The sequence below is a fragment of the Lynx rufus genome, unplaced genomic scaffold (genome assembly GCF_022079265.1).
Source record: "Lynx rufus isolate CCGP_SWC_20201006 ecotype Redwood Valley unplaced genomic scaffold, mLynRuf1.p SCAF_1, whole genome shotgun sequence".
Classification (NCBI taxonomy): domain Eukaryota; kingdom Metazoa; phylum Chordata; class Mammalia; order Carnivora; family Felidae; genus Lynx; species Lynx rufus.
The window spans coordinates 132,821,608-132,835,961 of NW_025814823.1; the positions used below are offsets into that span (position 1 = coordinate 132,821,608).

At 36.7% G+C, this 14,354-nt stretch overlaps 1 protein-coding gene across 1 annotated transcript in view; it reads right to left on the reverse strand.

Moving 5' to 3' along the window:
• The window catches only part of SGTB (small glutamine rich tetratricopeptide repeat co-chaperone beta), a 42,865-nt gene that overhangs the window by 4,901 nt on the left and 23,610 nt on the right, over nucleotides 1-14,354 (reverse strand). The window contains exons 5-6 of the mRNA XM_047087258.1: nucleotides 4,128-4,232; nucleotides 79-217 (exon numbers count right to left, since the gene is read on the reverse strand). Coding sequence (XP_046943214.1) covers nucleotides 79-217; nucleotides 4,128-4,232 — 244 coding nt within the window. The remainder of the gene's footprint in view (nucleotides 1-78; nucleotides 218-4,127; nucleotides 4,233-14,354) is intronic.

Below are 14,354 nucleotides of genomic sequence, written 5' to 3' on the forward strand. Positions count from 1 at the left end.
ATTCTAACCACTAAAATTTGATTCTAATAAATTGTGAATGAGAGAAAATATTTCCCTCATTTGGCATTAATAACTTACAGGACTAGATACCTCTCTTAACTTCTGTTCTGCTATTTTCAGATTTGACTTGTAAGAATCATTTTCAGGGTCAAGATCTAATGCCTTTTGATAACTTGTAACTGCTTCTTCAAATTTATTTATGGCAGTGAGGGCCAGTCTGAAAAGAATAAAATATAAGATATGATTAAAGAACATCACAAAGAAACATCTGTCTCAGTATTCAGTGTGAATCCAGACTACACATTAATTTATTCACTGTACTATGATTCACAGAAGTATCACTAAAATTCCTTCTAATTCCAAGATTCGTAAGTCTGGACTTTATCTATTCTGCTTGCTGACAAACGTGGCTGTCCTATGAATCATGAATTTAATGCTTAGAAATGAATCTTACCTACCCTTCCAATTTTAAGCCTAATATGTGAAGTAATTTGCCTTATGAATGATAAAGCTCCACAAAGATGAGAGCTAACAATCCTGTGGCCATTTTAACTCCATGAAGCTAAAACCATTTCAAGAACTCTGAACTAGATTTGTGCTTCCTAATGTCCCACTTTCTTCCTTCTTCCTAAAAGGGACACTGAGCCACAATAAATATCAATTTGCCATTAAAAAGGTAAAAATAGGGGCGCCTGGGTGGCTCAGTCGGTTAAACGTTCAACTTCGGCTCAGGTCGTGATCTCGCAGTTCCTGAGTTTGAGCCCACATCGGGCTCTGTGCGGACAGCTCAGAGCCTGGAGCCTGCTTCAGATTCTGTGTCTTCCTCTCTCTCTGCCCCTTCCCTACTCATGCTCTCTCAAAAATAAATAAACATTAAAACAATTTTTTTTAATTAAAAAAATAAATAGAAATAAAAATAAAAAATAAAAATGGGCTATGAGGTATCAGCAAGCTTCTCCTGAACAAGACATGTTTATTATCAAGTAAATAAAATTAGCACCCTTTACAACTCAACGCATATCCCAGGCACAGATCAAAGAGTTAGTTACTAAATTTTTATATTTTCGCTACCTAGTTAGTAGAATTTATCAATTACTTCAGAACTACATAATAATGGTGTATATGGAGAGACAGTACTGAGGTTTTTTATTTGTTCTATGTTCATTTTCAATAAATTACCCCAATTCTTTCTTGGACGACTTTCCTCCCAGACTTCTGATCTAGACAGAATACAGGGCCTAACCAAAGAAAAGTTCTCAGAACCTAATTTGTTTTCTACTTGTCAACCATGAAAGATACGTCATCAGAGTCCTCAACTAATCAACAGTCAATAAGTATTTATTGAAATCCTACTGCATACCAGAGACTACTTTATAGTTCACAATGAGAAAGGAAAAGTCCTTGAGTTTAAGAAAATTTCATCCTCCCTAGGAAAATAAGCAATAAACAAACAAAAAAAAAATAGTAATATTAAGGAGAATGAATAGGGGAGCTCCTCAAAGACAGGCACACTAAAAAGACCTGAGTGATGAGAAGAAGGCAGCCACATGAAAATCAGAGGAGGGGCATCTAAAGAGAAGACACAGCAAACACAATGGCCCTGAGAAGGCTTAAGGGATGGGACAAAAGCTGATGAGGAGGAAGCACAGAAAATAAAGTGTGGAAAGAGATGACATCAGGGAATAATTAGGTGCCAGATCATATATGACTATGGTTTGGAGTCTGGATTGTATTCTGGTTGCAATGGAATCACAGATCTGATCTATGTTTTAAAATGTTCACTCTGGCTTCTCTGCAGAAGACTGACATGGGTGGGGGTGGAAGGGTAGCTAGGGGACCAGTTATGAAGCTACTGCAATAGCCTATTTACGAGATGATAATTTGACTAGGGCTATAAACAAGACAGCATTGAAGATACATAGTACTGAATATGGAAACCAGAATTGACAGGACTTACTGATAGAATTAGTTGTGTCAGGTGTAATAAGAATGAAGGAGACTCCTAGGCTTTTGACCTGAGCACTGGGTATAGGTGAATGATGACACCATTTACTGAGATGGGGAAGATTTAAGAAGGGAACAAAAGTTCTTTTGGGGACATGTTAAGCTTTAAATGCCTATTAATATCTAGGTGGAGATGAAAAGTAATTGAATATATGAGTATGGAATTCAGGCATATAACTTAAGAGCTCCATCAAACAAAGCTGAGTCTCATTAATAACAGTAGTTAAATTCTATAAAGTCACCACAAACACAAAATTAGTAAATAATGAACAACTCCTCCTAGAGGAAATACAGGGTTGGGATCCTGTGAGCTTTTGGTTACAACATTTTCATCAATAGGTCAAAATATAATCTTATTTTACATGTGTTTCTGTTTAAAGAAACCTTATTTAATATATATTACTGATTCATTAGCAATGAACTAACAGCCAACAGCACTAACTCATTTCTGATCAAGAATTATCTAACACATGTATTTTCTTCATAAGGTGCATTCTAGCCTTCTTGTGCTTAGGAACACTAGACAACACTTCAGCCTACATTTGGGGGCCAGTGTAAACAGGAAATCAACCACAAAAGGCATAAAAAAGCAAAAAAAAAAAAAAATACAGCACTAAAAAACCTGTGAAAAGGACACTTGTTTACAGCCTAAGAGCTAAAACAAAAAGGCAGAGCTTTATCAGACTTCTGCGGAGAACTGGCATGATAGACAAGTGACTCAAATTTTTCACCCTTCTGTGAATGACCACCAAAGCACAGTGAGTATTGATTTGGGGGTTGCAAACAAATTGCAGCATGTAGGCAAATTCATGAATACAGACTCCATGAATAATGAGTACAGACTTAAAATGGAATTTAAAAGCATGGGACAGGACAGAATCAGAAGAGAGAACAGACAAACGACAGCAGCAGGAGAGAAAGCCCTGAAGTATGCCATTATCTAGAGGCAGTAGAGAAGGAAGAAACAGTAAGAGAGACGAGGAAAGAGCATCCAGTGAAGGAGAAGGAAAACTAGGAAGTATGATGACACAGAAGCAGAGAGAATGAAGTATTTCAAGAATGAGTTAATCATGCTGGGGCACCTGGCTGGTTCAGTCAGAAAAGCATGCGACTCTTGATCTTGGGCTCGTGAGTTCAAAGCCCCCATACTGGGTAGAGAGATTACTTAAATCAATAATCTTACAAAAAAAGTTACTTGTGCCAAATACTAAAACATGGAGCAGGGTAAGGATACAGACACGAACACTGGCCTTGGCAAAATATAGACAACTGGTGACCTTGAACAGGGCTGTCAGCACAGTGATAGAGACAAAGGCCTTAATGGAGTGAGTGGAGAGCAAATGAGACCTGAGGGAGATGAGAGAGCAAACCCAGCCAGCCATAGGGACAATGCAGAAAAAGAGGAGCTGGGAAATGGCCTCGCGGAGTAAAATCTTGGTTCCAGTGGGTGATTTTCTAGGACCTTTCCACGGGCAGTCACTGCCGCTGTTAGAGACAACCTTGTGTTGCAGAAGATAAAGGAGAGGACTCCAAGGGTAAAGTCCTGAAGAAGGTACAAAAGGATGAGACCTAAGGCATGAATGAAGTCTTAGATAAGAACCCTCCCATTTGAAAAGGAATAAAAGGCAGTCTGTGAGGATATAAATGCAAGTAGATTGGTTGATTCAGAAGTAGGAAGAGTTATTTTTCTCCTACATGGATCTATTTTCTTAGTTAAGTGCAAGGCAATACCATCAGCTGAGAGCTGCCATAGAGGGTATGGTAGAAATTTGAAGAGAGAAGAAGTGAGAAGCAGCCACTCAGCGTAGTAAGGTGAATTTAGAAGCAAGTATAGTAGCATTGTCTGCCAAGATATTGAGTGCTCATTTGAGATTTGTGGCCTTGAACAGGAAGTGAGTCTACTGAGTAAGGTTGTATTATTTTCTCCAACAACCAACCATTCATCATACAACTGATCATCTCTATCCCAAGTCATAGAAATTGCAGTCATTTCCTCTCTCAATGTTATATTTATCCTCCTAATAGAGAATGCAATATTTAAGCAGGAAATTGAAAACCAAGCCATTAAGAACAGCATATTTGATACTCCTTGGTACTACTTTGAACATTTTGCCAGAACTTACCCCATTCTCCCATAGGCCTTGCTGTACTTTGAATCGATTGCTATTGCCTTCTCACAATCCTTTATTGCATCTGTGTAGTGACCTAATTTACTCTGAGCAGCAGCCCTAAGAGAAAGAGAAGAGATATTTATTACAAGCAGCCTCAAGGCACTAATTGAGATTAGTACTAATAAAACTATATTTTCCTTGTCCCACTTTGCATATAACTTCCAGTAAATATCTAAATCAAACAAAGATAATTCTACAATCAAAAAGATAACTCAAAAACAAAATTCAGGGGCTCCTGGGTGGCTTAGTTGGTTAAGCGTCTGACTTCAGCTCAGGTCATGATCTTGTGGTTTGTGAGTTCAAGCCCCATATTGGGCTCTGTGCTAACAGCTCAGAGCCTGAAGCCGGCTTAGGATTCTGTGTCTCCATCTCTCTGCCTCTCTGTCTCTCTCTCAAAAATAAACATTAAAAAAATTAAAAAATAATTCAGAGAAAATATGCAGGCCACCTTTCACTGTGTGCTTTCCTACAGAAAAGACAAATAAGTGAGTCATACAACTGATCTACCTACTTATTGCCTTTCGAATTTGCCCAAACAGAAAACTGAAAACACCAGGAATTACTAGAGGAGAATGCAGAGTGAGAGACAGTGGCAAATGGCTACCCAGGGGTATGCTGTTAAATGATCACTTTACTAGTAGGGTTAAGATCATCATCTGGCAAGTCTAAGATGAAAATCTAACTTACCCGTGTGCCAGAATCTGGCTGCAAACAAAGAATGGCAATGCATTCCATCCACTGAGCACAGAATCTCGGAGCAATTAAGCACTATTGAATCCCTTCTAGCTTACCTCTAACAAATCTCTCCTGGAATAACTGGGGCCTGACAGTATAATCAAGCTACTTCCTCTTCCTGCACACAATCTTGAGAGTAGACAGCCCTCTGTTTCCCTGTTATAGTGCCCACTTCAACCCTCAAGGCCATAAGCAGAATGACTAAATAAGCAGAATGACTGTTCTACATGCGAGCCCTTCAAACTAAAACATTCCATAACGTCTCCTGCCCTCCATCCCACTACTGCCCCATTCATTCTTCTATTTATTCCAGAATAAATAGTTCTTATTTATTCATTCAACTCATATATCTATCAAGGTCTAGCTAATGCACAGACACTTTTCGAGGCCTAATGGATACAGCACTAATCAAAATAACAATTCTGGGGGCGCCTGGGTGGCTCAGTTGGTTAAGAACCGACTCTTGGTTTCAGCTTAGATCGTGATCTCACAGTTCATGAGATCGAGCCCTATATCAATCAGGCTCTGTGCTGAGAGTAGAGCCTGCTTGGGATTCTTTCATTCTCTCTTTCTCTCTCTCAAATAAAAAAATAAATAAAAACAGGGGTGCCTGGGTGGCTCCATCGGTTAAGTGTCCGACTTTGGCTCAGGTCATGATCTCACAGTTCCTGGGTTCAAGGCCGATATCGGGCTCTGTGCTGACAGCTCAGAGCCTGGAACCTGCTTCAGATTCTGTGTCTCCCTCTCTCTCTGTCCCTCCCCAGCTCACACTCTGTCTCTCTCTCAAAAACAAATGAACATTAAAAAAAATTTTAAGTAAACAAACAAATAAATAACTAAAAATAACATTCCTGGCCTCAACAGTGCTTAGGTTCCTGTGGTGTGAGTGACTGGTGGCTGGCAGGCTATAAAGGAAATGTGGTGGTGAGTCCAATTTTCTGTCAATTTTTCTTCATATAGCATGACTGAGACCCTTTCTTTTCAAATTAGGTAATAAACTTAAAAAAAAATAAACATATAGCCTCCTTTCTTTTAGTGAAAAAAAAATTTAAGTGTGAAAGTATAGAATTCAACAAACCTGATTTGGTAGTTCATATGAAAAAGAGGTATGGGTTTAGCGACTCAACATTCAACACACACTAACAAGCATGACAAAGATGGCCACTAAAAATGACCATTAAGGGGCACCTGGGTGGCTCAGTCAGTTGAGCATCCAACTTAAGCTCAGGTCACAATCTCATGGTTTGTGAGGTCAAGCCCCACATCAGGCTCGCTCCTGTCAGCATGAAGTCTGCTTTGAATCCTCTGGCTCCTTCTCCCTGCCCCTCCCCCGCTTGCATTCTCTCAAAAATAAATATTTTTTTAAATGACCATTAAAATAAGAGATATAGAATATATCACTTCCAAACAATTAGAAAAAATGAAGTAAAAACAAATCATTACAATAAAAGGCAAAAAAGAAAAAAAAGAAGGGGAGAGAGAAGCCAGAACATATCATAGCATAAGAACAACTCAAACTTGGGGCGCCTGGGTGGCTCAATCGGTTAAGCGGCGGACTTCGGCTCAGGTCATGATCTCGCGGTCCATGAGTTCAAGCCCCGCGTCGGGCTCTGTGCTGACAGCTCAGAGCCTGGAGCCTGTTTCAGATTCTGTGTCTCCCTCTCTCTGACCCTCCCCTGTTCATGCTCTGTCTCTCCCTGTCTCAAAAATAAATAAGACGTTAAAAAATTTTGAAAAAAAAAAACAACTCAAACTTAAAAGCAATTACAAACTAATCTAGATAAAAATCAGTTTCTCAAACTGTATACATATCACCTAAAACATAATCACATACATATTAAAGGGACAGAAAAAGGCAATTGGGCCAACTGAAAACCAAGCAAAAAAAAAGCTGATGTAGAAACCCTAATATCAGAAATGAAACAAAAAAGCATTATTAAGGATAAAGAGAGTCATTATTACTGATGAATCCTGTTAGTTTAATTTTATGGAAAACATTAATATGGCTCAGAAATCAAACTTGTAAGAAAAGTTTCACTCTCACAGAGGATGGGTGGCATGGGGTAGTTAGAATAAAAATGGGAATGAGACTTCAAAAAGGGTGAAAAAGAAAACCTTCAAATGGAGTAAAACAGAAACAAATGATGCTGTGTATCAACAAGAGTTCAAGTGAATTTCAAGTACAGTATTCTGAGTATATATTTTTAATGAGGTGGATTCTAAGGAGAAAAAATTTTGCAAAGAAACTGAAGTTTACTTAGTAGGCTTCCTAGTGGTAGAATATTGATATCAGACTATCAACTGAAGAATATTGAAGGGTAGAGCTAATGAGTAAATATACTGGTGGTATTAGAAAGCAGCGTTTTTCATTCTGGAAGAACAGAAATCCATATAAAAGGGGAATAGTAAGAAAGATTTCTGTGAAGATATCCGTATAAACCAATGCCTTTTTAAAAATGCTAATTCCTAGATCTGTTTACTGAAGAAGCACTAACACTTCTACAGTAGCAATGATCATGTCTTGCAACCAGATCCTGGTTTCTGAATTCTATTCTCCACTAATAAGAACAGGAGCTACCTGTAGAAATAGCTGGGCTCAGGTCCAGAGCAGAGAAAACACAAGGCAATGTGGAATACCTTGATGTCTCAGAAAGTAAGAAAGTATCCAAAAACAAAGTTATATAGAAGGACACATAGCAAGTTTAAAGGGGCTCCCACCAGCTAAATATGGAATAATAGAAGTGCCAAAAATAATGATTATGGTCATTTATTATAACATATTAAATAGGGTTTTAAAAATTCATGAGTCCATAATGATACTCAAAAAAGTTGGGGGAGGGAGAAGGAGGAGGAAAGAAAAACTGAGGGAATGGAAAGAAGCTCTTCTCTACAGAAATACGTGAGGAAATATATGTAAATGAAATGATAAAATCAGAAAATCATCATTTTGTAGCAATCAGCATTTTACTAAGTCAAGGAAATATCATGAATGGATGGTAAAACATTGAGTAAAAGATTATTGGGGAATGGATATTCACATGATCTGACCCTACAGATAATTTTTAATTAGAAAAGGAATAATAAGAGAGATATGGTGGTTACCACCCTAAGATATCAAACTTACAATCACCATTAATGGATAGCTTGAAATTATGTGCCTCCTACCATAGTGCAATAAATGGTACACTTTTATTTATGTTATTATTTTTGTAGGCTTCACACCAAACTTTAACCTCAAATTAATCATGAGGAAGCAGTCACACAAATCAAGAATATGGCACATTCTATAAAATCACTCGCCTGAACTCTTTAAATATGTCTGTCATTAAAAATAAATAAATAAATAAATAAATAAATAAATAAATAAATACAGTAATATTTTCTAGATTAAAGCAGATGAAAGTAACATAGCAAAATGCAATACACAAACAGTGATTGGATTCTGGATGAAAAGACATAGCTACAGAAGGTATTTTGGGGACAAATGGAGAAATTTCAATATTAATGCCATTTTCTTGCACGTGATGGGAATGATAGTTATGAAGAGTATATCCTTATTCTTAAGAGATATAATTGAAGTATTTGGGACCACCAAGAAAATTTTATACATAGGTACACACACACACACACACACACACACACACACACACACTCATAAAAAGACAGAAAGAGAGACAAAAAAAAAAAAACATGGCAAATGTTAGCTATTTCTGATTCTAAGGTAAGTATATATAGATGTTCATGTATTACTCTTTCAATAAGTTGAAATAGGTTTTAAATAGCTTTAAATTTATTTTCCTAAATACACATACATTCCATAATAAACTTATGAAATTATAGATAATATATAATTTATGATTATATATATTAAAACATGCTGACATATGACTGCTTCATGATCAGCAGTCTTCAAGTAAAGGCAATTCTCCCTTCTAAAATTCACTTTATCAATTCAACTCAAACTTTCATTGAAAACTATAATATGCTAAACCCTGAACTCCAAACTAAATACACAGTGATGAAGAGGATATAATTCTGCCCTCCAATCTTTCACTGCCTTAATAGGGAATAAGACATGTAAATAAATAAGTAAATAGTATGATAATTTCAGCAATGGAATCAAAGAAGGTATCGACAAAGTATCAGAGGAAGAGGCAACATGAGAAAAGTCTGGTTAACCTTCTGCAGAGGTGTCTAATAGAACTTTCTGTGATAAAGAAGTTCTTCATCGGTGCTATCCTATACAGTAGTCCCTTCCCACATGTAACTAAAGAGCACTTGAAATATGGTAGTGCAAGTGAGGAACTGAATTTTTTATTTTGTTAAGTTGAACCTACATCTGAGCAGCCACATGTGGCTAGGAGCTACATTACTGATTAGCACCACTCCATAGGACATGGTTGGGGAAGGGCAGAAGGGCATGGACAGGAGGCTGGGAAGAGAAGAAATTTAAAAAGTCTTTCCAGGGGTGCTCAGGTGGTTTCATCAGTAGAACATCTGACTGTTGATCTCAGGGTTCTGAGTTCAAGCTCCACATTGGACATGGAGGCTACTTTTAAAAAAATGAATAAAAAATAAATGTAAAAAAATGTTTTAAAGTCTTTCCTAGGAAACATTCTAGGCAGAGCACATAAAACCACAGAGAGATGTTGCAACATGTTACTCGTAAGAAGTCAGCAAAAGCAAGAATTACATGATTAATTTCACATTTTAGAAAGACTCTTTTGGCAGAAGAATGGATTGCGGAGGGCAAGTAGAAACGTGAAGCCAAATGAAGCTACTACAGCACTAATTTAACAGATTTAAGAACCTAAGGGAATAGTGATGGAAATGGAGGAGGGAACAAATGGGCTACTGGAAGGTATATGGAAAAGGGAAACTGAGGAGAAGACACCCTGATCTCTGGCTTCAGATGCTGATAACAAGACAAGGAATAAAGCAAGGAGAATCACACCGAGAAAGAAGAGTGGGCAGAACATTAAGAGGGTGACCTGACACCTCTTTCAATCTTGACAGCTTTTGCTTTAGAACACAAACTGCAAGCTAGCATCTTTCAAAAGAGGATGCAGGCACCTGAACCTCTGAGGCCAGGAAAGGGAAGAGAAGTCAGGCTGCATTCCACTCCAATCTTCTGTGAGATAAAGCCAAACATGCCAATGTCTGAACTGAATATCAGTGTGGCCGGCTCTCACTGCCCCAGCTGTCTGGTTATCAGGGCATAACTAATGAAATTCCAACAGAAGAATACAGTCAGAGTCACCATGTTTGGAGACACCCTCGCTTTCTTTACCTTGTTAGAGAAAGACCATGAATACAATCTGTGTTCTATTTTTAGAGAAAATAAGGCAGAAAAATAAATCACAGATGCCTTACATCTCCCATACCATACGTCATGCATAAATAAGTTATAGCAAAAACCTCTTTCTACAGCTAGGAATGACACTGTTTTTGAAAGAAACAAATACTGAAAGCCTAGAGCTATGCTAGTTCCTTTACATACATTATTACTCTTCAGCTACCCTATGATGTGGTTAGTATCACCTCTATTTTACAAGTGAGGAAACTGAAGCTCAAAAAGCTTAAGTGGCTGCCCAAGATCACAGAGCTACTAAGTGGCTGACCTGAGATTCAATTCCAAGTTCAACAAACCAAGTCCAACTCCCAGGGAGCCTAATGACTACATGCTGCTTATGGAGGTGGAAGAAAACAGAGTGACAAACAACGTGGTCTCCGTTTCAAGCTTTCTCGGAGCTCATGCTGTCTCTAGCATTCCTTGGTACCATGCCCTGATGATTCCTAATTGTGCCTTTTAAATTATGCTCTCCAACCTAAGACCCTTTCCCTGTCCTCTAATTTCTTTACGTCCATCAAATCTAGCTCCAACTCAAATTCCCCATCACCTGAGAGGTCTTCTGGACAAATTTTCTCCATCACGCCTGGTCTCTCTCCTGTACATCTTTAATTCCATTTATTGCCTCAGTCATTCAACCATCCCTCCATCCCAGAAGCATGAGACAAATATGGGTCAAATCAGCAATGAGGTTGTACAAAAGAAATAAAGAATACTGTTTAGGGACAGAAGACCCAGAAAACTGGCTTGTTTAATGTAAAATATCATTTCATATTATAAAGTATTTGGAAATGTTTTAGACCTATACTCAATCATTTCTTGTTTTCTGTATACAAGTGTACAGTCCTCTATGTATAGTCCTCCATGCAACCAAAAAAAAAAATTGGCTGAACTCCTGTGAGGCACAATGCTAGGTACTATAGGGGATACAAAAAAAAAAAAGATCCAATCTCTGCCCTTCACCTGAAGAAAAAAGTATGTATATAACTATAAGGTAAAACATATGATAAACTGATACGTTACATATCACGGTCAATTCTAGGAGTATACAAAAAAGGCAAAAATAAATAATAGGTATTCAAGGGAAGACTCAGGTTTTCCTGGTACCCAACCTGAGCCTAAAGCATCATTAGCCTTTAAGATAAATATTAGAAAAGCAAGACTCAAGATTAAGAAATATGCCAACTGATTGTTTTTTAACAAATAAAAAAAAATCACTTCTAGGGTGCCTCAGTGGCTCAGGAGGTTAGGCGTCTGACTTCAGCTTAGGTCATGATCTCACAGTTCATGAGTTCAAGCCCCGTGTCAGGCTGTGTTGATAGCTTAGAGACTGGAGCCTGCATCAGATTCTGTGTCTCCCTCTCTCTCCCTCTCTGCCCGGTCCCACTTGTGCTTTGTCTCTGTCTCTCTCTCTCAAAAATAAACATTTAAAAAAGGTAAAAAAAAAAAAAAAAAAACCACTATGGTCTAAAAAATTTTTAAACCTTTTCTCAATATTTGTATTAAATATACAAATAAAGTTTTCTAGTTATTTAATATTAAATTCCATGCTCTATTACTGAACTCCTCAGGAAAATAGATACCATTTAAATGAAAAAGATAAGCTTGATTATTGTTTTCAATTTAACCATAATTAAATGAAAAGCAAGCACAGGTATTATCAATAATCTCTTCAAATCCAGTACTAGCAAACATAAGATTATTAATGAACCCAATCTCATTTGAAATAAATGATTTATTTAGGATCCAATTTACTATATTCATAGTCAAAAGTGTATGGCTTACTGTGTTCTATAAAGAAGCAATTTTCTGATAACATCTATAGCTGGTCATAACATTTAGTGACACTTCATTAAATACTTTTGTTTCAAATATTTAATATGCTAAAACATATATTTACCTGATGACAGGAATAAAAAACATAAAACCATAGCTTGAGGAATTCATTTTCTACAAATTATTCGGATTTTTTATTTTTGGGGGCTAGATTATTAAAACATATTAATAAAGGGATTTTTTTGGTAAAGATAATATAGTTGGATTTCTAGTATGTACAACTAAATTTGTTATGGATCCAACAGCTATAAATTTTGTACAAAACAAAAAGCTAAAAGCAGCCCAGGTGACCATAAACAGGAAAACAGCTTAGCAAATTGTGGTTCACTCAAACAATAGAGTACTACTGAATAATTAAAAATAAGAACCATTGAGGGGCACCTGGGTGGCTCAGTCGGTTGAATGTCTGACTTCAGCTCAGGACATAATCTCACAGTTCATGAGTTCAAGCCCCACATCAGACTCGCTTCAGATCCTCTGTCAGCCCCTCTCTCTCTGCCCCTCCCCAACTTGTACATGTTCTTTCTCTCTTTTTCTCTCTCTCAAAAATAAATAAACATTAAAAAAAAAAAAAAAAGAACCACTAAGAGAAGCAAGAACATGGTGAAGCTTGAAACCATTAACTTGAATAAAAACAGTCTCACTCAAAAAAGTACATGTGGTATGATTCCTTTTATGTGGAATTCTAAAAGAAACAAATCTTACCTCTAGTGGAAAAAAGAAAACAATGGTTGCCTCTGATGTTTTAGGCAACTAACTCTGAAGGAGCATAAAGAATTTTCGGTATCTTGATAGGGGGTTTTTGTGTTGTACAAGTATATGTATTTGTCTCTTAATTCTATCATTCTATTAATGATACTGCACGGTAAAGTAGTTAGGAGGAAAATGTACTAATGGCTGCAATTTACCTTGAAATTCATCAAAAGTAACATGGACTAATAAACAGAGGGAGCACAAATAGCTGAATAAAAATGTGATTGAGCAAATATACTGAAATATTAAAGGCAATATCTTGATATGGATGGATATAAGAGTACTTACTGCAAACTTCTTTCAACTTCCAAGTATTTCATAGAAATGTAAGAAACCCCCCAAAAAGAAGATAAATGACACTAGATTAATTCAAAACAACACCTATCAGACTAACATCATTTCCTTTTCATTTTAACAGTCTTACTACCAGACTCTATTAAATCAGAGAAAGACAATTGACAACGTATTTGGACTCCCAATAAATTTGGATCTCTCTTCATATTCTGATCACAACAAAAAAACCCAGTGTGCATAAATAATAATATTGAATAATAACATTATAATATAGAATTAATTATATAGTATATATTTAATATAATATATAACTAATATTTATATTATTATGAGTAGACAATATTATTATGCAATAATAACACTGTTGTGTACAACACTCTTTACTAGAAAGCTTCCTAGCACTTTATATGTATTAACTATTTGATCTCTACAACAATCCTATGAGGTAAATACTATTAGCCAAATTTTACTAATGGGGAAACTAAAGTATACCTGTGTTAGGTAATCTGCTCAAGGTCACACACCTAGTAAGTGCCAGAGTCAGAAATTAGAATCCAAAGAGGCTGGGTCAGAACCCCTGCTCTTAACCACTTCCCTATGATTGTTCCCTTAGATGACTTCATAACTGACAGAATATAACATGTGGCGTTCTTAAGTTTGTGAATGACATGAAACTTGGAGCAAAAAGTAAACAACTTACTTTACAAATTACCCGAAAAGATTAAGGGTCATACACATGAGAGACTTTAACAAGATAAAATTCTATAGGGATAAAATAGAAGATCCTGAATTTTGGAAGAGACACAACTAAACCTCCAGTGACAGCACTGGTACACAGCAGGTGTTTGGCAAGAACCTGTCAAATGAAAATATGACTGAATGACAGAATAAAGAGAATGTGTGAAAAAGAGACACTTTAATAAACCAAAACCAAAATATTAATTCAATAAATAATGCTATAAAACGCTAACATATATAATTATGCTATCTAGAAGTAGGTTAAATGAGAGCCCTAGAAGACTACTGTGGTCAGACCAATTCCGGAAATGCTGTATGAATTTCTGGGAACTACAGAGTAACAGATACAGGTAAACTGGAACAAGTTTAGAGCAAAAGTGCAGAACTTTAAGCTATATAATCTAAGGTGTAATTGAAAAAACTGCAAATATACAATGTGGAGAAAAGAACTCAAATGAACATGGTAGCAATCT